The following is a 24,405-nucleotide window of genomic DNA, read 5'->3' as shown; positions in this document are numbered from 1 at the left end:
AACTCCAGCAGCCCTGCTGTGTCTGATCCACTCGCACCAGCACAACACACACTAACACACCACATCACTGCAGCGCTGAGAATGGTCCACCACCACATCACACCTGCTCTGTCCTGAGCGTTCTGCGTGCTGAGGAACAGGGGGAAAGTGGGTAACAAAGTACGCAGAGCAATAGATGGACTCCAATGTTTAATTGTAGAGCTACAGAGTGACCGAAGTCGGCAGTGGAGCTGAGAGAGTGCAAAATGAGTGTAGAATATCAGAGCGGGTAAATTCTCATATTGAAGAATCCTGGTTATATCTAACTCTATCCTCCAATAGAGGGCAGTGTAGAGCTGCTGCATTCAGTATCTAAACAATCACTTCATACACACGTATAAACTTAGACTCTTTATTAGATTCAAATCTTGGTCCAAAATTTTATAACACACTAAAATAATGTCCATGTGCAGCTGCTCTCCCGGGTCCTGAACACGGTGAGGAACACGATTGCACTTGGATGGCTCAGCGCACACACAGCTGCACCCACTTGTTCCAGTTGGATTCATGGGGGAAAAGCCGGGCGAGTCTCAGGCTACCGTCCACACTGGGCTCGTAAAAGGCCATGGCGTTGTCCACTACACTGATGTCACCCGAACCCCGCACCTCAGGGACGGATGGCCGAGAGAACAGAGACGCCTTGGGTCCACTCACAGTGAAGCGCTTTTTAACACAGCCCAGCTCCGTCAGCACCTGGGAAACACACACACACAGAGTCAGGACGATACACACATACTCACATCTGGAACTGGAGTCCCCCACACACTTTGAAACAGGACACAGTCAGTTTTCTGCGTGCTGCCCAATTCTGAAAACACGGGATAACATGAGATGCTCTGATTCTGCTCCTCTTCTGATGTCAAGTGCAGATACTTTGGCCCCACGCCCTTGACTGAGTTCGTCTAATCACAGCGCTGTGTTTATGTGAGAGCACAAAGATGAGAACGAGCGCGGGGAAATAAGAGCACTGAGTAAAAACGGAGAAGAAAGAGGACTGAGCAAAAACGGCTAAAAAAACAGAGCTTCTGCTCCTTGCTCCTCACTACTGTGTGCTCAAGGTTGGGGTGAACAGCAAGCTGCTCATTATCATTTAAAGGAACAGGGCTCAGGGTTATGATCTGGTCACTGAGTTAGAGCTCTGTACTGTGTGTGTTTTTGTGTGTGAGCGCGTGTGTCTCTCCCCAGGTGTGTTACCTGCAGCAGGTCGAGGATGACAACAGGCTGCAGGACTCCGCTGTAGTGCTGCAGCAGGGTGGGCTCAGGTACACAGGGGTGGGTCATTATGTGCAGCAGTAGAGCCTCCAGCATCCCCTTACACACTGGTTTATTCAGAGAGCCATCCACTATACACCAGGGACGAGCAACAAAGCTCACCACACTGAGAGAGAGAGAGAGAGAGAGAGAGAAAGAGAGAGAGAGAGGTTAATTTCTCTGCACTTAATATAAAATAAATCTGAGAAATGTAAATTGAAATAAAAAAAGATCTGGGCAAAAAGAAAGAGTTTAATTAGTTTTAAAACAAATTTTGGGGAAAAATTAAATTTGGTTAAAAAATAAAACTAAATAAAAAAAGAATTTTGAGTAAAAATAGGATAGGTGTGAGACCACCTCACTTACTCTTCCTCCTCGGAACCCACAGCCCCTCTGGACCCTGAAGCAGAAACACAACACACACACATTAGAACCTCAGCACACCCACAATATACAGCACGCCCCTGGGTCTTAAAGTCACTGTACCCAGCTCAGAGACACTCACCTGTAGGAGGAGCCTGTGCTGTGTTTCCTTCCTGAACTGAACTGTCAGTCACTGAAGAAACTGAGGCATCATCACCCAGTCCCACCCCTGCAGCAACACCTTCTGTCTCCATGGCGACAGCCCCAGGTGCAGCAGGCTCAGGGGAAGCTATTTCCACGGCAGCAGACCTTGCCCCACTTGTCTCCATGGTAACTGTCCCTGGTGAATCTGTCTCCACAGCTGCAGACTCAGCAACCGAGGCAGTCGCTGTACATGCTGACCCTATGGAGGGGGTCTCCGTGGAAGCAGGGTTCTCCACAGCAGCAAGTGTGGTCTCTAAGGCAACAGCCTCGGGTACGATGGTCTCCATGGAAACAGACTTCAGAGCACTTGTATCCATGGCAGGTGTCTCAGGTACAACTGATTCTGTGGTGGCAGATGTCACACAGGCGGTCTCCATAGTATTAGTTGCCTTGGCGACAGTCTTCCTGTCCCGCCTCCGCCTCTTGGCCGCAGGTGCGCCCTCAGAAGTGGCCAGACTGCGTTTGTGAGACGCTGGGATGGACAGAGTCTGGAAGATCTCTTTACACATCCGCTTGGAACACTGCAGCAGCCAGGGGGTGCTAGACTCCACACACACCAACCGGCGAGAGAGAGCCCCCACCTCCATCAGCTCGCCAGCATCCACCAGCTCCTACAGGAACACACACAGGATCAGGTCAGCACAGCACGAAGAAAGTGGACACCTGCTCCTGATTCTAGGAACAGCCGGTTCACTGGGGGGCCCTGTTTACCTGTGTGTCATATTCTATGTGTGTGTGTTTATACCTGTATAGGTGCTACCCATTTGTGTTGTTACTTGTGCGTGTTGTTACCTGTGTGTGTTTTTAACCGTGTTTGTGTGTGTGTGTGTATATATATATATATATATATATATATATATATATATATATATATATACACACACACACACACACACACACACACACACACACACACACCTTACCTGTACATACTGCTGCAATGTTCTGGTCCTCCCATGCTGCACCTGCTCCAGGTGAGAGAACTTTCTCAGGAGATTTTGTTTGTCGATGCCAAACTCCGCCTCCTTCTGGACGGTGGCCCTGAGGGCACAAACCTCCTCCACGTCCGCACAGCTGTACCCCAACCTGCTCAAACACTCTTTCACAAAATTGCGCTCACACACACGGCGCCGCTTAAATACACGTGAGAACGACACTGGCAGGGAAGGGGCAGATGAATGTGACAACAGAGACAGTGCGCTGTCTGAGAAAAGGACAGAAAGATGGACAGAATAGAAGAAATTTATTAATTTTATTATAAATAATATTATTAATTAAGCATTAAATAACTGTCCTGTCTGTGTTCTGTTGTTAGTGAATGGCTAGACTTCTGCCCGGGGCTTCTCCAAAGATACAGTGATGAGCTCCATGCTATTGGTGTGTGGGTGTGTGTCTGTGTGTGGGTGTATGTTGGGGGAGTGGGGGGACTCTCACCGGTCTCTGTGAAGAGTGTGTGAGAGGGTGTGTGTCGGAGCTGGATGCGGACGGTGCAGGAGTTGACGGCGATGTGCTCCGTGGCGTTGGTGTTCCTGAAGCTGATGATCCCGGGGACAAAGTATCCCCTCATTAGGAGGTAGTTGGTGTGAGATGCCTGTCGAGCTTTCACATCCACACGAGCCCTCCTCTCATCCTCACCTTCATCCTCCTCCTCCTCATCCAGCTCCTTTGTGATACTGCAAACACATACACACACAAACACACACACACTGACCACTGATGGTTCTGTTTGTGGATCAGAAGCAGCTGTAGATAAATGTAACATCTGGGCTCATGTGTCTCTGAAGGACGACTGTTACCTTTTGACCACTTCGCTGTCCACCAGTGTACTGTCCACCACCACCACCTGCTGAGGAATGGACACGTCTACACTTAGCAGCCCCAGTGTCATCAGAGACAGGCAGCAGAGGGACGCCCCTCCTGGAGCATCTATAGGAAAAGTCAGCATGTCCTCCACATCCCCAGGGGGTGCCAGTGTGTCCACATCTCCAGGGGGTGCCTGGGTGTCTACAGCAGGTTCCTCCACATCACCAGGGGCTGCCAAAGTGTCTACAGTAGGGATCTCCACATCACCAGGGGGCATTGGAGTGTCTACAGCAGGGTCCTGCTCCTCCGTGACTTTCTCACCCGGGGGCACTAGAGCTAATGTAGGACTCTCCACACCACCAGGGGGCACTAGAAGGTCTACTGTAGAAGCCTCCAGACCACTAGGTGGTGCCACCAGATCTGAGGCAGGTTCTCCAGTATCCACAGGAGGTACTAGAGGGTCCTCTTGTGGTTGCGCTTCAGGTTCTGTCTCCTTGTCCTTTCCCAGTTGTTGTCCCTGCTGGTTGTTGTCATTCATCGCAGCCGTCTCCCTGTCCTCTCCCGTCTCTCTGTCCCCCTGTCCTCCTGGTTCTCTGTCCTTCTGTCCCCCTGGCTCTCTGTCCTGTTGGAAGGAGAAGGTGTTGGGTCGATCCGCTCCGGATTTCTGACTCAGGTTCTCCAGCAGATCATAAACCTCATTATACACCGTGCTTGGAAAGCGCCATGTGAAATACCTGCGTGGTGGGAAAGAGCGAGAGAGAGAGAGATGGACAGAGAGAGAGAGAGAGAGAGAGAGAGAGAGAGAGAGTGAGAGAGAGAGAGAGAGTGAGAGAGAGAGGGAGAGAGAGAGAGGGAGAGAGAGAGAGGGAGGGAGAGAGAGGGAGGGACAAACAGACAGATAGAGAGAGCAGAAAATGGAGATGAAAATATACAGCATAAACTGACATGAAGAAAAGGTGCTTCCTAATCAGGAATCAAGCTTGATCAAACCCATATCATGATCATTACCCAGCACATCATTCATATAATCTGGCTTTCTTGGATTTATATGAATTTGTAAATCTGAATTCATACATCTGTGTGTCATCAAGAGGGGTTTGTGTGCTATACAGAGGGACCTCTGGCAATGACCTAGAGGCATCTGGGCATGATCTAGAATGATTTGGGGGTGATCTACAGGGATCTCAGTTGATCTATGGGGACACAGGTATTAGTTATGGGGATCTGGTGATGTAATAGGGGCATCTGCTGGTGATCTGTGGGCACAGCGGCTGACCTGGAAGGGTCTGGGGTGATGGCCCTGACTGTGAGTTATGGGGATCTTGTTATTTAGAGAAATCAGGGGTAATCTGAGGGTGATCTAAAGTCCCATTGTACGAGCCGCTTTATAAATACAACAGGGTATCTACAAGCAACATGTGGAAGCATACATGGCTCCTGAGGATCTACTGGGGACTTTTGGTAGATCCATGGGAGAACTGTGGGAAGCCTAAAGACACAGTAGGTTTAGAGACTGGGTGAATATGAAGGGGTTCAATGTGGGCTTGGGGGGCATTTGTATGGGACCAAGGGGCTGGTCGGTACCTGTAGTAGTGCTGGGACAGCTGGTAGGACATGGGGACGAAGGGCACGGCTCTGCTCTTCTTCGGCTCCACGTTCTTGCTGGCGCGACGGCGGTTCACCAGCCCTCTTTTCTTACAGGTGAGGAATGCCTGCTGGAGAACGTCAGTTTTATACCTGCTGTACAGAGAGAAGGACTGAGAGAGAAGGAGAGAGAGAGAGGGAGAGAGATACACAAGGGTTGACTCGTATCAGGTGAAGGTGTTTCAGGTTTGGACATGGCTAATAGGTTCAGGTAAAGCCCCCCGTGTGGACCCCCATGGAATCCTCCAGGGGGCAGCACTGAGACCTGACATCAGTGCCGCTGAATGGTGACAGAGCGCGAGGGCCGCCCCAGGGCAGTACTTTCAGAACCAGATGGGTATGAAGTCAGTACCTGGAAGGACTGGCACATCTTCATCTGAGAGTTGGAGAGGACCAGGGTGCTCTGGATCAGATTATTCAGCACCAGAGAGTGGATATCCTCCGGCCTACACACACACACACACACACACACTAATCAAATCACTGCAAAGGATTTAAGGAATCACCTTTTTAAATTTTAACTGCTTCGTAAATGCCCCCAACACACACACTCATACCTGGTGAGCACATCCTTGGATCTTTGAGATGGTTCTTGGCCGATAACATACACTTTAAATCTGGAACATACAGAAGACGCTACAGATCAAACTCCTGCACCATTTAAGGTGGAATATAGGTACTAGAATCTAATTATGGCACCATTTAATGTGTAACAGAGGTCCTAGAATGTAATTACGGCACCATTTAAGGTGGAAGAGAGGTACTAGAATGTAATTATGGCACCATTTAATGTGGAACTGATGTTCTAGAATCTAATTACGGCACCATTTAAAGTGGAACAGATGTTCTGTAGTCTAACTATTGCATCGTTTAAGGTGGAACAGAGATACTAGAATGTAATTACTGCACGATTAAATGTGGAACTGAGGTTTTAGAGTCTAATTACGGCACAATATAAGGTGGAACAGATGTTCTACAGTCTAAATACTGCATCATTTAAGGTGGAACAGAAGTTCTAGAGTCTAATTGCTGCATCATTTAATGTGGAACTGAGGTTTTAGAATGTAATTACAGCACCATTTAATGTGGAACTGAAGCATGAGAATGTAACTACAGCATTATTTAAGGTGTACTGAGGCACTGGAATATAAATCCTGCACCATTTAAGTTGGAACAGAAAAATAAGATCATAGTTGTGGCAAAAATTAATGTGGAAGAGTCATCAGAATTTAAATGCTGCACCATATAAGTAGCAACATGTTCACTAGAATGTAACTGCAGCACACTTTAAGGTGGCACATGAGAACCAGAATGAAACTGTAGGTTAATTTAATGTGAAAAAGAAACACTAACTCTAAGTTCTATTAATAAGAAGTGTTTACAAATATCATTTTAACATTTTACTGCCTCTGTTTCTGTGTGTGTGTGTGTGTCTTACTTGGTAAGGAGCTCTTCCTTGGTATCTGGAATGATGACATCACTAGCCCCGTAACTGGAGCTGAACTTTAATCTTAGAGCACTGACAAACTCTTTAAACTCGTCAGCACACACCTGTAACACACACACACGTCGGTCCGTCAGTAAACATATCTAACCACAGTCAACAGTAGTTGCAGATGCCCAGATTGTCAGAGTCACCTTGGGGTCGTCGTAGTTGTTTATTCTGTTCATGAAATCTTCGATCAGGGCTTTATCCTGATACACTTCAGCCAGACAGATCCTGCACACACACACACACACACACACACACACACACACACACACACACACACAGTTCAAGTTTATAGAAACTCCGCTTCAACTCAGTTCTTCTGTTCCCTGAATCCTTGACTTCAGGGTTGGAGCTGAGCTGTTGCAGTTTGTGCACAGTTTTGCTGGGTTCTAGAGAGTTCTGCAGGCTGCATGTATGGGGTTTTGGAAGCTGAAGTGGGCTGTAAGAGCTTGTGCGGTTCTGCAGAGCCCTACAGGTTTACCGGTTAATTGATTATGTTCTGTAGTTAAAGGGTTAAACTAATAAATTAATCTGTGTTGGAACTGACAGGGTTAATGTTGACTGATGGAGGAGACACAGTGAGGCCAGTATTCGGTAAGATCAGAAGTTTAACTGTAGATGGATGTGGGTTCATTTGGCAAACACCAAAACGGTCACCCTTTCTGTCTCTGTGTTATAACTGATTATTAATGACTAATAACGTGTTTACTGCCTAACTAATAACTGTTAATAAACAGAAGATAAACCATTAATAGACCTTAATAAATGCAGCCTTATTCTAAAGTGGTACTACATTACCTAGTGCCCCTGCAGCTGGCCCCGGTTCTAGAGGGTTCTGTTAGGAGTTAAATTAGGGTGTAGAGGGTTCCTTAGTTAAGCCAGGTTCTAGATCATTGTGTAGATCATCAGTTGCAAACCTGAGACTTGTGTGTGTTCTGTAGTTTACCTGTAGATAAGCTGTGTTCTAGACAGTTCTGAAGTTCTGGATGGTTACATGAGTTCTACATAGACCTGTAGCTTACCTGTAGTTGAGCTGAGTTTGGGGGTTCTTCATGATGTAGCGTGAGCGGCGTCCCACAGAGAGCGAGGTCTTATCGAGAGAGAGTTCCAGCTCAGCGTGAAGGATATCACGCACCACGTTCCACGCCACAAACGGCTTCTTTATCTACACACACACACACACACACACACACACACCATTTACTCAGTATAAGCAGTTGTTTGGATGTCTGTGGGCCCATATAAAGAGTTGTGGGTGTGTCTGTGTGCCCATATAAGGAGTAGTGGGTGTGTCTGTGTGCTCATATAAGGAGCAGTTTTAGCTGGTCACATGTTTGAATGTAATTTTTGGAATTGTCTATTGTGAAAGCGTGTGTGTGTGGTTGTACACCTTGCGGTTGAGGAAGTGACTGGCAACTCTGCAGAGCATTAGAATACTGTCCTCCAGGTGAGTCCAGGTGACCCTCTGTCTGGTCATCCTCATCAGAGCCTTACGGTCTGTTTCATCCTGACACAGGGTCTGTTTCCTCACACTGACCACTGAACAAACACACACACACACACACACACATATATGTCAGACCCCAGTTGTACCTGTGGTTAAAGGTATGGTACCTGAGCGGGCCCTCTCTCACCTTTCCTCTTCTTCTTGGGGGGCTTGCTGCTCTCCTTCTTCTGCCTCCTGCGTTTGTTCCTCTTCCCCCCGCGGACCTGCTGGTTCCTGGAGCTCGGCTCCACGTCCACCTGCACCTCCTCCAGAACACCAGGGGTCGCCTTGCCTTCGCTTGCCCCAGCCTGGATTGCTGAGAGCAAACATATATATATAATTTATTAAATATGTGTGTTGTAATTTAACTAATAAAACTAGAAAATATGAACCCACACACACCCAGTGAGACAGAGTGTGTACTGACCTGCACACACTGATTTGGGGAGGGGGTGTTTGGACAAAAGGCTCCTCAGACGAACAGAGCGAGTCCCTGCAGGCTGCAAAGAATATACACATCAGAACTTAAAAAAACCTTCATACAGTGCTTATATAACGTGGTGTGTGTGTGTGTGTGTGTGTGTGTGTGTACCTTCCTGGGTTTGTTGAGCTGGTGTGTCGTCCAGATCCAGTTGCGTTTAAGGTGTCCATAAAATGAAGAGTCCAGTCCTCCAGCTCCCTGTCCATCGCCGGGGGTTACGCCATCATCATCCACATCAAAGCTGCCCCTAACATCAGCCAATCACAGAGCATTACATCACAGGAGCAGGGTCCCTGCTCAGATGAATCTAACACAGGCTTTTGTTGGTGACAGGAGACAGACGAAGAGAGAGACAGAAAGATGGAGAGAGAGGGAGACAGACAGCGAGAGACAAGTCCTCACCTCAGTGTGTACTGCAGTCTCTCAGACAGACAGAGGGAGAGAGATAGGTCCTCACCTGAGTGTGTACTGCAGTCTCTCAGACAGACAGAGAGAGAGACAGGTCCTCACCTAAGTGTGTATAGCAGTCTCTCAGACAGACAGAGAGAAAGAGAGACAGGTCCTCACCTGAGTGTGTACTGCAGTCTCTCCGACAGACAGAGAGAAAGAGAGAGACAGGTCCTCACCTGAAGGTGTACTGCAGTCTCTCAGACAGAGTGAGAGGGAGGGAGACGGGTCCTCACCTGAGGGTGTACTGCAGTCTCTCAGACAGACTGACAGAAAGACAGGGAAAAGGTCCTCACCTGAGGGTGTACTGCAGTCTCTCAGACAGACAGAGACAGAGAGAAAGGTCCTCACCTGAGGGAGCACTGCAGTCTCTCAGACGGACAGACAGAGAGAGACAAACAGACAGAGACAGACAGACAGACGGAGACAGGTCCTAACCTGAGGGTGTACTGCAGTCTCTCGTAGCGTTCAGTTCCAACAGTAGCCTCAGGCTCCTCCCCCTCTCTCTCTCCATCAGACGGACGAGACCGAGGACGAATCACACCTGAGACAGACCAGCATCCTCAGTAGTAGTAGTAGTAGTAGTAGTAGTGTGTGTGTGTGTGTGTGTGTGTGTTACCTAAAGGTGTGTTCAGACACACGCACAGCAGGTCGAACCAGTAGTTCTCCACGTCCAGCAGGGAGTTGAAGCTGTAGCGGCGGCGGTCAAATGGCCGGGTCTCGATGGCCAGGTTGTAGTGAGGGTCACACACTGTGGTGTCCACGATGGTGGTGTGTCTCTTCAGGTAAACAAAGCCCTGCAGCCCCCCGACAATGAGGGACAAGGAGGAAAACACACACAGAGCTTTAATATAAGACCAGAGGGAGCAGAAACACACAAATCACCTAGACTCAATCAGGCTGCAAGTAGACAGGAGCGTGTCAGAGAGATAGGGGCATGTCAGTGAGACAGGGGCGTGTCAGTGAAACAAGGGTGTGTCAGTGAGACAGGTGAGAGTTAGTGAGACAGTGTTGTGTCAGTGAGATAGGGGAGTGTTGTTCACCTGATCCTTGTCCATGAACTTCTCCACTGGGCCGAACTGCAGCAGACCCATATAGCAGAGCTTCTGCAGGTTCTCGTAGAAGCTGAAGAAGTACTTTCTGCTGGTGCAGAGACAGGTGATGAGTTTCAGCTCAGACCCGTGAGGTAATACTGCCTGGTTATATTGTAGAGGAGGGTGGGGTGGTGTAACAAGTATTTATTAATGTGGATGGGGGACTTGTGGGGGGACCTAAGTGCCACAGGGAGGGGGTGCTGTGGGAGCTCACTGACTGCTGATGTCACACAAGCCCAGTCTCCCCCCGCTGTGTGAGTTTAGAGCCGAGTTTGGGTTAAAAGAGAGAGAAGTGTATTTGAAAACAGACAAAACACTCAGAAGAGCCTTCACTCAACTTTGTGCTTACAGTTATGAGTCTTTATCTCTAAATGTGTGTGATTTGAGCCTCAGTTTCGCTGGAACACTGTCTGTGCTGTGGTGTTTAGTCTGTTAGCTCACTTAGCTAATCCTAGTCTGGCAGCTACACTTCCAAACAGTGCAGTACCATCAGATTCTGACTTTAGACTGAAGGTGAAGGGGGTGTAATTTGAGGAGAAAGACCCACCGTCTGAGCAGCAGCTGTGTTTTGATGCTGGACGGGAGATATGTGATGAGGTAATGCTGCTTCACCGGATCATTAAGAAACTCCTCCAGGCCGTCCACCTTAAAAACACAACACAACACACTGCTTTATTTACTGTTCACTGTTTATTCAGGGTTTTCTTCTGGACCTTCTACAGACCACACCAGCTAACAATCAGGAAACCATCCAGAGGCAAACAGAAGCTACCAGAATCTTCCACCAGAGGGAGCTGGATGGAGCAAAGGTTGAGCAAGACACCCGAGTTTACAGTAAACATCCACCCAAACAAACAAAAAAATTCCAAAGTCCATAGAATATTAAATGTCTATTTCTGCTTCACAGACCTCACTGCAGAAAGAACTACTGTATGTAGGAGAAAACGGCTGTAGCTGGTGTGTTTCAGTATTTCGGTGCTGTAACTGTATGTAGGAGGAAACGGCTGTAGCTGGTGTGTATCAGTATTTCGGTGCTGTAACTCTATGTTAGAATTAACGGCTGTAGCTGGTGTGTGTCAGTATTTCGGTGCTGTAACTGTATGTAGGAGTAAACAGCTGTAGCTGGTGTGTGTCAGTATTTCGGTGCTGTAACTGTATGTAGGAGTAAATGTCTGTAGCATGTGTGTGTCAGTATTTCGGTGCTGTAACTGTATGTAGGAGTAAACGGCTGTAGCTGGTGTGTATCAGTATTTCAGAGCTGTAACTGTATGTAGGAGTAAATGTCTGTAGCTTGTGTGTGTCAATATTTCGGTGCTGTAACTATATGTAGGAGTAAATGGCTGTAACTTGTGTGTGTCAGTATTTCGGTGCTGTAACTGTATGTAGGAGGAAAAGGCTGTAGCTGGTGTGTGTCAGTATTTCAGTGCAGTAACTGTATCTAGGAGTAAACAGATGTAGCTGGTGTGTGTCAGTATTTCGGTGCTGTAACTCTATGTAGGAGTTAACGGCTGTAGCTGGGGGGTGTCAGTATTTCGGTGCTGTAACCGTATGTAGGAGTAAATGTCTGTAGCTTGTGTGTGTCAGTATTTCAGTGCTGTAACTGTATGTAGGAGTAAATGACTGTAGCTGGTGTGTGTCAGTATTTCGGTGTTGTAACTGTATGTTAGAGTAACCAGCTGTAGCTGGTGTGTGTCAGTATTTCGGTGCTGTAACTGTATGTAGGAGGAAACGGCTGTAGCTGGTGTGTGTCAGTATTTCGGTGTTGTAACTGTATGTAGGAGGAAACGGCTGTAGCTGGTGTGTGTCAGTATTTCGGTGCTGTAACTGTATGTAGGAGGAAACGGCTGTAGCTGGTGTGTGTCAGTATTTCGGTGCTGCAACTGTATGTTAGAGTTAACGGTTGTAGCTGGTGTGTGTCAGTATTTCAGTGCTGTAACTGTATGTAGGAGTAAACGGCTGTAGCTGGTGTGTGTCAGTATTTCGGTGCTGTATCTGTATGTAGGAGTAAACGGCTGTAGCTGGTGTGTGTCAGTATTTCGGTGCTGTATCTGTATGTAGGAGTAAACGGCTGTAGCTGGTGTGTGTCAGTGTTTCGGTGCTGTATCTGTATGTAGGAGTAAATGGCTGTAGCTGGTGTGTGTCAGTTATGTTATTTCTTACTTTGTAGTTGATCTGGATGACCTGCACATAAATGCTGAGGGGGAGAGCAATGAGGAGGTCGCTGATTAAAGCCCAGCCGCTATCCATCTCCCTGTGGGACCTCAAAGGAGGAACAAACCTCTTCCAGCTCAGCTCATTCATATACACTACAGAGAGAGAGAGAGAGAGAGAGAGAGAGAGAGAGAGAGAGAGAGAGAGAGACTAGTTTATTTTTGTGTTGAAGTGTCGTCCTGTTTAGTAGGGGGAGATTTTAACCACTGCACCCTGTAACTCAGCTACAAGGGCAAGAGGGCACTCAAAACAAGTTGGGGGGGGGGGGGGGGGGGGGACCAGAGATGGTATTCACTCAGCAGGGTTTCTGCTGTTCTCACCCACTGTGACCCTCCCAGGACTCCATCCCCACCCTATATAAACTGAGCATGTCCACTAAGTGATCAGTATAAATTATTCTGTAGGGGGCGCTAAGGCTACAGGGTCTGAGCAATTCACCGGAGGCCCTCCTGTGGATTAGCAGCACTAGGTGTACCTACCTTTAAACTGCTCCTCCTCAGCAGGGGTGGGCGTGTCCTCTGAGCGTCCACCTCCCTCGGATGGTGGGGGCATACTAAGGTCATTAGAAATCAGTGAGGGTTTTTTTGAGGTTGTAGAGGGGTCGTTAGGGTAATTAGACATGGATGTGGGATCAGTAAAATCCGAGTGTGCTTGTGGGTCATTAGAGGTGGATAAGGGGTCAACAGAAGAGGTTAAAGGGACATTAGGAGGTGCTGATTGGACTTTACAACTCAAAGTGGGGTCTTTAATATCATCATTGGTCACTGAGTGATCATTGGCTGTCTCTGAGGGGTCTTTAAAGGACACGGATGGAGTCTGTGGGCCAGTAGAGGGCACAGAGGAGATTGGAAGGTCTGTAGAGGGCCCAGAGGAGGCTCGAGGGTCTGTAGAGGGCCCAGAGGAGGCTCGAGGGTCTGTAGAGGGCCCAGAGGAGGCTCGAGGGTCTGTAGAGGGCCCAGGGGAGGCTCGAGGGTCTGTAGAGGGCCCAGAGGAGGCTTGAGGGTCTATAGAGGGCCCAGAGGAGGCTTGAGGGTCTGTAGAGGGCCCAGAGGAGGCTTGAGGGTCTGTAGAAGACCCAGAGGAGGCTTGAGGGTCTGTAAAGGGCCCAGAGGAGGCTTGAGGGTCTGTAGAGGGCCCAGAGGAGGCTTGAGGGTCTGTAGGGTCTGTAGAGCAGGTGTGGTTGAGGGGATGACCATAAATTAGGTAAAATAGAAACATGTGAACAATCCGGAGACGAGGCATTTTCGTCTGGAAACCCAACGACCGGCTCAGTCCCGGAACTAAAATACACACACACACACACACACACACACACACACACAGCCTTTAATACACTCTAATACAAACTAACAGCGGTTCAAGCATCTCTGTATTAAGTGCGTATCTGGTCGAGCAAGTTGGTGTATGTAGTAGTGTAGGAGTGTGTATAGGCGTGTATGTGGTCATGCAGGTGTGTGTATGTGGTAGTGTAGGTGTATGTGGTTGGGCAGGTGTGTGTATAGATGTGTATGTGGTTGGGCAGATGTGTCTATGCAGTTGTGTAGGTGTGTATGTGGTTGGGCAGGTGTCTATGCAGGTGTGCAATTAAAGCCCTGACCGATGGTGGGTTTGAAGTTCTTCAGGTCCCGGACTCGCGGGTTCTCCTCTGTGTTCTTCTGAGGGGTTCTCACTTCACACTGGGGGTCATCTTTACTCGTCTCCTGAACCTGAGTCTTTGCTTTCTCCTCCTCCATCTTCAACCTGAGAGAGAGTTAGAGAGCGAGAGAGTTAGAGAGAGAGAGAGAGAGAGAGAGAGAGAGAGAGAGAGAGAGAGAGAGAGAGAGAGAGAGAGAGAGAGAGAGACTTAGCAGCTGAACTCTCCACCATGGGGCACTATCACACTCATATTTTTTGAATATTGATTGATTGGTTGTGTGGGCAGCAAGGTGGCGCTGCAGGTAATGTCACTGTGTTGTGAGTTTGTCTGTGAGGAGTTTGGTGTGTTCTCCCAGTGTCTGCGTGGGTTTCTTCCTGGTGCTCCAGTTTCCCCCCACGCTCCAAAAACACACGTTAGTAGGTGGATTGGTGACTCAAAAGTGTCCGTAGGGGGTGAGTGTGTCGCCCTGTGAAGGACTGGTGCCCCCTCCAGGGTGTGTTCCTGCCTTGTGCCCAGTGATTCCGGGTAGACTCCTGACTCACCGCTGCCCTGAACTGGAAAAGGGTCAAAGAGAATGAATGAATGAATGAGTCGACTGCCAGACTGATGTGCTGAGTGACGGTGGGCGGTACCTGTGCACCGTGTAGGAGCAGGAGATCTTGAAGCGGACCTGCTCTATAGCACTCTTTATTAACGGGTCATCAGGAGAAACAGAGGGGTGAACTACAAACTCCATCTGAGAGAGAGAGAGAGAGAGAGAGAGAGAGAGAGAAAAAGAACAGAGGAGAGAGTGAGAAAAAGACCAAAGAGAAAAAGAACAGTGATAAAGTTGACAGAACAACTCTGTCTTCAGGTGAGTGTTTATTTTTGTTTGTGTGTGTGTGTGTGTGTGTGTGTACCTTCTTGCTGACCCCGTCCTGGACCACAATGGTCCTGAAGAGTTTGAGGTAGCCCTCTCTGGCCAGAGTCTGTATCAATCGCAGGATGCTTTTCTTACACACTCGACTACTTACTCCATCCTGTTTCTCCTCCTCCACTAGCTTCTTCTGCAACCTGACACACACACACACAAAGTGGTAAACTGCAGAAAGCTGTATAGGCAGGGTGGGGGGGGGGGTGTGTATAATACTGTGACGTAATGCTGACGTGTGTGTCTGAAAGCATGTGTGTGTGTGTGTGTGTGTGTGTGTGTGTGTGTGTGTGTGTGTGTGTGTCTGAACGTGTATGTGAACGTGTGTGTGTGTGTGTCTAAATGCGTGTGCGTGTGTATCTCACGTGTAGAGACCCTCGATGACCCTCATGTTGCGGACCGTCTCTATGATCAGGTTTCTGCGTCGGAGCAGACGATAACTCTCCTTCTGCTCGTATGCCTTCTTCTTCATAGACCCCGGCTACAAACAGATAGACAGTCATCCCTCCATCCCCTGTTGATCCATTCATTCATCCATCACCACTCAGTCTCACACCAATCCATTCATTTATCCATCCATTTACTATTCATCAATCTGTCAACCATCCACTCATCACTTCAAACACTAGCCCTCCTTCTGCTTGTACTCCTCCTTCCACCATCCATCATCCATCCACCCACCTCCCCTCCATCAGAATCAGACTGTAGTGTAGTGTGGATACAGCCTGAGAACTGTTTATTCTATAACACATAAAACAGTATCATTAAAACCTCCTGTAAATACATAATCAGACAAACCTCCGGCTTCTGAACCACTTCCTCCACCACAGCTTCCGTGTCCTCCATGGATTGTGATTGGCTGAGGATGCTGAGGACCAGGCCAGCTGCTGCAGCTTCAGGAACATGCAGTGAATCTCCTCTCTGATCTGCTTGGCTAGGCTCCTCCTCCTGCCCTGATTGGTCCATCGTTCTTCTGCGAGGAGTCATCTTTTCTAAAATTAAAAAAAAGGACTTTACAGAACACCCACAAACAGCAGCTTCAGTTCAAACAGTGGCTAACACATCACTGGGTTCAACACGCTACATGGAGAACACTAAGCTCTGTTCATCAGACTCAACATGCTTGGAGGAGAACACTAAGCTCTGTTCATCAGACTCAACACGCTCGGAGGAGAACTCTAACCTCTGTTCATCAGACTTAACACACTCGAAGGAGAACACTAACCTCTGTTCATCAGCTCAACATGCTCAGAGGAGAACACCAACTTCTGATTCTGTTCTATGAGCTCAGCAAACTCGGAAGAGAACACTAACCACTGATTCTGTAGTATGAGCTCAACACGCTCGAAGAAGAACACTGTTACTCACTCCTGATTGGTGTGGAGTGTTTTGGAGTTGACTTGCTCAGTCTCTTGGCGCATTTCACAGATGTTCTCATTTTCTTCCCTGTTTTGGTCTTTAATCTCTTCCCTTTGATGTTCTTGCCCTCATCCTGTTTATCCTGCTCAGTGTCCAGAATGCCCTGAGGTGTGTCCTCCTCGTCCATAGGGGGCTCAGTTCTGTCCTGCGTCCCTGTGCTGTCAGGTTTGCGCAGTTTTTCACTGCGCTCTCGCTCTTTAGTGAACTGCAGGTTGAGTTTACTCTTCTCCACAAACACCTTACTGACATATTTTGTCGTCCTCTGTCTTCCTTCGTCCTCTACAAAACCCTGGGTGGGGAGGGGGGGGAGAGAGTAAGACAGAATTGTATCTTATCAGTCAAGTGGTTTCTAAGGTATTCCAGGTGGTTGCTAAAGTGTTCTAGGTGGTTGTTAATGTTTTCCAGGTGATTGCTAAGGTATTCCATGTGGTTGCTATAGCATTACTCAGTGGTTGTTGTGGTGTCCCAGGTGGTATTATAGGTAGTTGCTATGTTATTACTAGGAGGTTGTTATGGGATTATCAGTTGGTTGCTATGGTGTTCCAGGTTGTATTTCAGGTAGTTGCTATGTTATTATTAGAAAGTGGTTATGGCATTACCAGCTGGTTGCTATGGCATTAACAGGTTATTGGTGGTTGTTATGGGATAACCAAGTGGTTGCCAAGGTATTCCAAGTAGTTGCTATGGTGTCCCAGGTGGGTGATATGTTGTTGCTAACTTGTTGCCATGGCATTTTGAGTTCGCCAGAATGATATTATAAGGATATTATGGATAATATGGTTGTTACGGTTTTCTAGGTGGTTTCTAGGATGTTTCAATCATTCTAGGATGTTTCAATTTGAGGATGAACCTTTTTTATATAATTAATAATATGTCAATGTTTAACTAATTGATAAAACAAATCCAAACTTTTGCCAGGTTTCTGTGTTTAATCTTGAGCCCCAGCAGGGCTGATAGTGGAAACAATTCCTGAGCCTGAACTTTGTTCCATGCCTGGCAGGTGGGTAGGGGTGGGGGTGCTATGCATGTGTCACACGTCTAACACAAAACTTGTTGGCCCCTGGGCCCCTACGTATGACCCTGATCATCATCATTGTCAAGCGGGGTCCTGAGGTATGCTCCCCTGGGAGAAAAGTCTCAAAAATAGCCCCTTAAATGATGAATTTTGTGGAAATAAATGGACAACATTCAGACATGAGATGAACAAACCCAATATAAGCCTATACTACAGTAACATCTTTGTGCAGCACCAGAGCTCTTGGGCCCCTGGGTAATCATTGCCTGCTTTTAACTAATCACACCTGCCTACAGACTGCTTGTAGCACACCGAGACGACAGATACTACAGCCATACCAAGAAAGGTCAGTAGGTGGCAATTACAGCTTGTGTTACCAGTATGGGAAACACATTCACACAGTAAGGGAAACACAACACAAATTCGCACATGGAATGACTGCTGGATCTGTATCAAGGCTGGTTTATAGTTCTGCATCATGTAAATGCATTGCCTATGACATAGCCTGCACTAGCCCCCCTACGCGGCTGTTCGCGTTTCTGTTTAGCCAAGAGCCAAGGCCTGCCCCTACCTTATTGCTGATTGGCTTATTGCCTAGTAGGTCTGAACCCTCGTTCAGACACCACGCTGGACTCTTACCTTCACCATGTTGTGTTTCTCCAGGACTCTGCAGACCATACGGCCCTCCAACTTCCCAATATTCAGCCGCATGCTCAGCGCCGTCTGAGAAATACCTTTAGGACCCATCGCCATCACTGCAACAACCAATTACACCACAGAGAGCAGTCACAAACCAATCACATCACAGAGAGCAGTCACTGAGCAATCAAACCACAGAGAACAGTCACAAACCAATCGTAGTCCAGAGAGCAGTCACAAACCAATCACAGCGCAAAGAGCAGTCACAAACCAATCACAGCGCAGAGAGCAGTCACAAACCAATCACAGCACAGAGAGCAGTCACAAACCAATCGTAGTCCAGAGAGCAGTCACAAACCAATCGTAGTCCAGAGAGCAGTCACAAACCAATCACAGCGCAGAGAGCAGTCACAAACCAATCACAGCGCAGAGAGCAGTCACAAACCAATCACAGCGCAGAGAGCAGTCACAAACCAATCACAGCGCAGAGAGCAGTCACAAACCAATCACAGCACAGAGAGCAGTCACAAACCAATCACAGCACAGAGAGCAGTCACAAACCAATCACAGCACAGAGAGCAGTCACAAACCAATCGTAGTCCGGAGAGCAGTCACAAACCAATCGTAGTCCAGAGAGCAGTCACAAACCAATCACAGCGCAGAGAGCAGTCACAAACCAATCACAGCACAGAGAGCAGTCACAAACCAATCACAGCACAGAGAGCAGTCACAAACCAATCACAGCACAGAGAGCAGTCACAAACCAATCACAGCACAGAGAGCAGTCACAAACCAATCACAGCACAGAGAGCAGTCACAAACCAATCACAGCACAGAGAGCAGTCACAAACCAATTACAGCACAGAGAGCAGTCACAAACCAATTACAGCACAGAGAGCAGTCACAAACCAATCGTAGTCCAGAGAGCAGTCACAAACCAATCACAGCGCAGAGAGCAGTCACAAACCAATCACAGCACAGAGAGCAGTCACAAACCAATCACAGCACAGAGAGCAGTCACAAACCAATCACAGCACAGAGAGCAGTCACAAACAAATCACAGCACAGAGAGCAGTCACAAACAAATCACAGCACAGAGAGCAGTCACACAAATCACAGCACAGAGAGCAGTCACAAACAAATCACAGCACAGAGAGCAGTCACAAACAAATCACAGCACAGAGAGCAGTCACAAACAAATCACAGCACAGGCTATGCAATCAGGCTATGGTTAAATGTATATTTTTATGTTGTAGACAGCTACTGTGTCCACTATAGTGTCCACTCTAATGTCTACTATAGTGTCCAATCTAAAGTCCGCTCTAATGTGCACTGTCGTGTCCACTGTAATGTGCACTCTAATGTGCACTGTTGTGTCCAATCTAAAGTCCACTCTAATATCCACTGTAGTGTCTGCTCTAATGTCCACTGCGCTTTCAGTGAGGGACTGACCGATCTCGTAAGCCTGAGAGAGCAGGTCCCGTTCCACGTCTCGAGCCTGTGGCTGGACTGTCCTCTTCACTGGACCTTCCCCATCTTCATCGTTGTCGTCGTCCTCGTCCTCGTCATCTCCGCCCAGGTCCTTCCTGCTGTATGGCTTCAGCAGCTTCAGACACCGCACTCGGACATCTTTACCTGAACAACCACCACACCATTAAACGGCCATGATACTGACACCTAGTGACCTGGAGGTTTCAAAGAGTCTGTAAATAAACCGCAAACCTAAAATTGATTAAGCAGCAAAGATGATGATGATGATCCTGAACCTGTTTTAAATATGGGCGCCCTCCTCTCGCTCTGTGGAGCATAACATCTCCATCCAGATAAATACATGTTTCTCCAAAACAGTAGCTTTACAAGAGAAGGAAAAACCTTCTTAACTGCCAATAGAGGTCAATGTATGAAGATTATATTGTATAAAGATTAATTTTGTAGTGTTTCTATTGGTCATTCATCAAGAGATTTACACACAGTGTGAAGGACGGCTGCTGTGGTCATGTGTTCTATTTCATAGAAAACAAATAATAACTACTCACTTTTAAATACATTGTGTATTACTTGTGGTAAAAATGATTGATTGAATTTTTAAATAAATGACAATGCAGGACAAAGACATGGGGAAAACACAGTGACTAAATACAACCACAGACACGTGAGAAACTGCCGGAAACAGGCAAGGGATAGAGCACAGGTGTGGAAAACCAAAACATAAAAAACAACATGTCGGTAAAGAGTATACCAGAAGGGACTTAAAAAAAACAGGCACAGGGCAGGGAACTTATTTCCTCTATTGTTAAAGCAAAATATGGTTATTATGTGAACAGTAGTAACACAGATTTTTATATAATATAAATAATGTAACAAATCTAAAACAAATCTAAAAGGACAGAAAATAAAAAGTGTAGATGCATATACACTTAAATATTCACAGTATATAAAACAAATCCATAACAGCAGCTGTGTTGAGTGTATGTGGTCTGTATTTGGATTAGAGGTCCATGATTGCTGATCTCCTAGCTGCGTTTCTAACTTTCCCAGAACTGGACTGGCTGAAATAGGTTAATTGTGTTTTTTCCTTTTGTGTTGTATCTCACATATCACCGTGGTGTGTCTGATACTCTGTAACTAAACCCCTTCACACGACTGAAATCACTGCCTTTTTTTGGAGCAAACACTTTGTACCAAACAACTCAGAACATCACTACTATCACAATTTGGATGTTTTTGTCACTTAAAAAAAAAATATCAATATTATCGCAAATGATACGATAGGGCACAGGCCCACAGAGAAACACAGATCAGAGAGAAATAAGACAGAGATCTGAAACTAAATTAGGTTCAGGTCTTAACCCCAAACAGCACTCCAGCTCGTCCCAAAGAAAACACCGTTCCCCTGCTCCACAGGTCAGTACCTAAAGCAGGGCGCCACAGACATGTGGACAGAAGGCCTACCTCTCTTGGTCTTGCAGGGTCCAGCCTCCGGGTTCAGTTCCTGAAGGGGTACGGTCAGGATGCTAACCATCTTGGACGCCTGCATGTACTGATACACTCGCTTAAAGGTGTGCTCCCCCACTCGCTGCAGAACAAAAACCAACATAAACGCTGATAAAAATTAACAGAATGGATGAAGACACAGTGTCAGTAACAGGCCGGAGGGTGGCGCTGTTACACTGCTCATCTCACCAACTCCACTCTGACCCCAGGGAGGTGTGTGTCTAATTGAAGCAGGGGAAATGTGAGGATGCAGATGTTCTCACCAGCTGTTCCCGAAGTCGCAGCACAATGCCGGTGTTGTGGGGTAATTCAGAGAGGAGGTTAGACGTAGCCTCCATTAGGATGTCATACTTACTCCTCCTGATCAACAGGAAACAGAAGGGTTCAGAGACACGCCTGCATTAATATAAACCATTAAACTCCTTCATCCTCTCACCTACTAACTATTCACTCTCCATCAGAGAGGGTTCAGTAAGGGCTCTGTAACACCTACATCAGGCTTTCCCAACACTGACCTACACCTACACGAACATCTAGAAAGTTTAATCCAACCAGAGTCAGTCTCCACAGTACTCTCTGGGGTGGAACTCACCAAAAACACTAATGTTTATGATCAGTGCTGCACAGATACTATGAATTATCCAGTATCCAATATGAATTATCGAGTATCCACTATGAATTATCCAGTATCCGCTATGAATTATCCAGTATCCGCTATGAATTATCTAGTATCCGCTATGAATTATCCAGTATCTATTATGAATTATCCAGTATCCATTATGAATTATCCAGTATCTGCTATGAATTATCGAGTATCTATTATGAATTATCCAGTATCCACTATGAATTATCCAGTATCTGCTATGAATTATCCAGTATCCATTATGAATTATCCAGTATCTATTATTAATTATCCAGCATTTGCTATGAATTATCCAGTATCCACTATGAATTATCCAGTATCTATTATTAATTATCCAGCATTTGCTATGAATAATCCGGTATTTATTATGAATAGATATATTATGAATTCATTTTATAATATGAATTATTCATTATCTATTATAAATGATCCGGTATCCATTGTGAATTATTTATTTTATATTATGAATTATTCATTATCTACTATTAATTATTCAGTATCTATTATGAATTATCCAGTATCCATTGTAAATTATCTATTTTCTATTATGAATTACTCATTATCTACTATGAATTTTCCAGTATCTGCTATGAATTATTCAGGATAAATTATGAGTTATTAATGTCAGTGTGAATTATTCAGTGAGTGGTACCTGTCGACATGGAAGCGCTTGAGCAACAGGAGGATGGAGTGCTGTCTGACTCCTGAAGGCAGTCGTACAACGTGTGATTGCATGGTGATCAGACCATTTCTGTCCAATGACCTTCGCAGATAATGAAGCTTCCTTGCATCCATCCTGACCAATCAGAACACAGCAATCAGGCATCAACCAATCACAGTGCTGACAGAACAGAATGTAGTCCAATACTGTTCAGCATACCTCCTTTACCTTTCCAGGTAGCTCCTGTGATTAAGTCCACAGACGGTCAACATCATTCACATGCCTTTATAAATATCAATTAACTCAATTTAACTCCTATAATTTCTTTAAAATACAGTTTCCTCATGTTCAACATGTTGAGAGGAGAACACTAACTGCTGATTCTGCTCCATCATCTCCCAATGAGAGGGTGACAGAAAGCTACACCAATCAGAAGCCCTGTACGTCTTGTTTCATGAGGTATTACTGCCCCCTACTGGGCTGAAGTGCAGATGTGAGTGGTTTGGGGACATTTTCAAAGACATTGTTATTGCTGTATTATTATTTTAAAAAGGAGGAAGAAAACTGTGTTTATGGACAGTTATGGATGATTTCCGAAGGTAGATGTTACAGAAAGGAACGTCCGGACACTGTCTTACTTGAAGGACAGGATGTGGAGATCTCTCTGCAGCTCGCCCTGCCACCGAGCACGTCCCAGTCTCTCCAGGATACAGTAGGAGTAATCACTCAGCCTCACTTCTGGGTTTCCCTCTGGACCAATCAGAGCACGGTACCTCAGCTCCTGACTCGCCACCATCACCAGCCTCTCTCCATACCTACACAAACAGTAAACAATAAACAACCCACAGACACAGAGCTCCACCCCTCACCATCACAGACTCTCCCTGTACCTACAAGTACTGACTGCTCAAAAATGCAGAATTTCCTGAAGAAAATTAATAAAGTAACATTTCTTTCTTTCCATCCTCTGTCTACATCCATCAGCAAAATAAAAGCCCCGTCCTCACATGCTGACAGCCTGGTCCAGAGTGAGGATAGGGGTGTTCTGGCTGGTTCTGATGTAGTGGGTGATGTCCTCTCTCTCTTTGAAATAGAGACAGGAGCCTTGAACACCCCCAGGGTTGTCCACCAAAACACAGACAGGATACGGGTCCTGGACCTGGATGTCCATCTGGGCTCCAGCCACATCCTGGAAACCCGTCTCAGGGTCTATATCAGAAAACCTGGAGAGAGAGACAGCCAGAGAGAGAGAGAGAGAGAGAGAGAGAGAGTTGCAAGTACATAAGTGAACTTGTTCTATACTTTAAAAGGTGAGTATAAGCTCTTATATCTTGAGAAAATGAGGATGTTTGCCTGGTGTACAGAGGTATCGAGTGGTGATGACCCTCCTGGCGGTGTTTACCTGTCAGTCAAGACTACCGGCGCTCGTGATCGAGGCAACAGGTAGAATATGATGCTGGAATTAGTCGCGAGCGCGCTCCATAGGTACTGCCGCACGTGCGCCTCCAGGTGCAACGGGAAGGCAGGTGCGCGCGCGCCGAGCCGCAGCCACAGCGTGTCCACGGTGATGCCATCCAGCCCCTCCAGGCACACCTCATCCAGCAGCGCCGCTAACGGGTCCATCAGCGCACCTGCAACCTACCTTTAACAAATCCGGTTAACTCGGATCAATCACATCAACAAACCACACACTTTTACATATGTATACACACACACACATACATACATACAACTTGACACTCTCCAGCGCACCTCTGCTTCTCCCTTCAAACACACACACACACAGGGCTCGCCTAGTGACACCCAGCGCCCAAGACTGGCATTACATACACCTTTCAGCACACGAATAAATAAATAAACAAATAAATAAATAGGACAAGTACATTTCAGTAAATAATATATGTTTATAATGTTATAATAAACAAAAACACATCTATAGAAATTGTAGTATGAAAGCAGGAATAGAGAAATAA

General features: G+C 46.7%; 1 protein-coding gene across 4 annotated transcripts; it reads right to left on the bottom strand.

The window, feature by feature from the left end:
* Positions 1 to 172: 172 nt before the first annotated feature.
* On the bottom strand, positions 173 to 24,235 carry LOC136686510 (general transcription factor 3C polypeptide 1-like). 4 transcript variants are annotated; one of them, XM_066660331.1, is made up of 38 exons: positions 24,159 to 24,235; positions 23,835 to 24,070; positions 23,440 to 23,655; positions 23,071 to 23,247; positions 22,424 to 22,567; positions 21,392 to 21,488; positions 21,087 to 21,210; positions 19,587 to 19,769; positions 18,135 to 18,250; positions 16,430 to 16,769; positions 15,860 to 16,053; positions 15,427 to 15,542; positions 15,051 to 15,204; positions 14,784 to 14,887; positions 14,113 to 14,255; positions 12,995 to 13,795; positions 12,465 to 12,610; positions 10,852 to 10,949; positions 10,254 to 10,350; positions 9,830 to 10,007; positions 9,649 to 9,754; positions 8,875 to 9,010; positions 8,710 to 8,782; positions 8,431 to 8,598; positions 8,187 to 8,335; positions 7,819 to 7,961; positions 6,943 to 7,024; positions 6,743 to 6,855; positions 5,862 to 5,921; positions 5,657 to 5,750; positions 5,245 to 5,417; positions 3,654 to 4,394; positions 3,292 to 3,530; positions 2,781 to 3,061; positions 1,796 to 2,468; positions 1,657 to 1,690; positions 1,234 to 1,417; positions 173 to 732 (listed from the first exon to the last, which is right to left on the bottom strand). In XM_066660331.1, exons 2-38 carry the CDS (start codon positions 24,053 to 24,055, stop codon positions 505 to 507), a joined length of 7,326 nt encoding a protein of 2,441 aa, XP_066516428.1. In that variant the 5' UTR covers positions 24,056 to 24,070; positions 24,159 to 24,235; the 3' UTR covers positions 173 to 504. The 4 variants fall into 4 exon arrangements, with proteins under 4 accessions (XP_066516428.1, XP_066516427.1, XP_066516429.1 ...); XM_066660330.1 differs by having other exon boundaries at positions 23,835 to 24,074; positions 24,159 to 24,226; XM_066660332.1 differs by having other exon boundaries at positions 23,835 to 24,074; positions 24,185 to 24,210.
* Positions 24,236 to 24,405: the final 170 nt, after the last annotated feature.

Source organism: Hoplias malabaricus, chromosome 2 (genome assembly GCF_029633855.1).
Source record: "Hoplias malabaricus isolate fHopMal1 chromosome 2, fHopMal1.hap1, whole genome shotgun sequence".
NCBI lineage: Eukaryota > Metazoa > Chordata > Actinopteri > Characiformes > Erythrinidae > Hoplias > Hoplias malabaricus.
The sequence above is the reverse complement of the archived record's forward strand: the minus strand, read 5'-3'. Positions and strand labels throughout refer to the sequence as shown.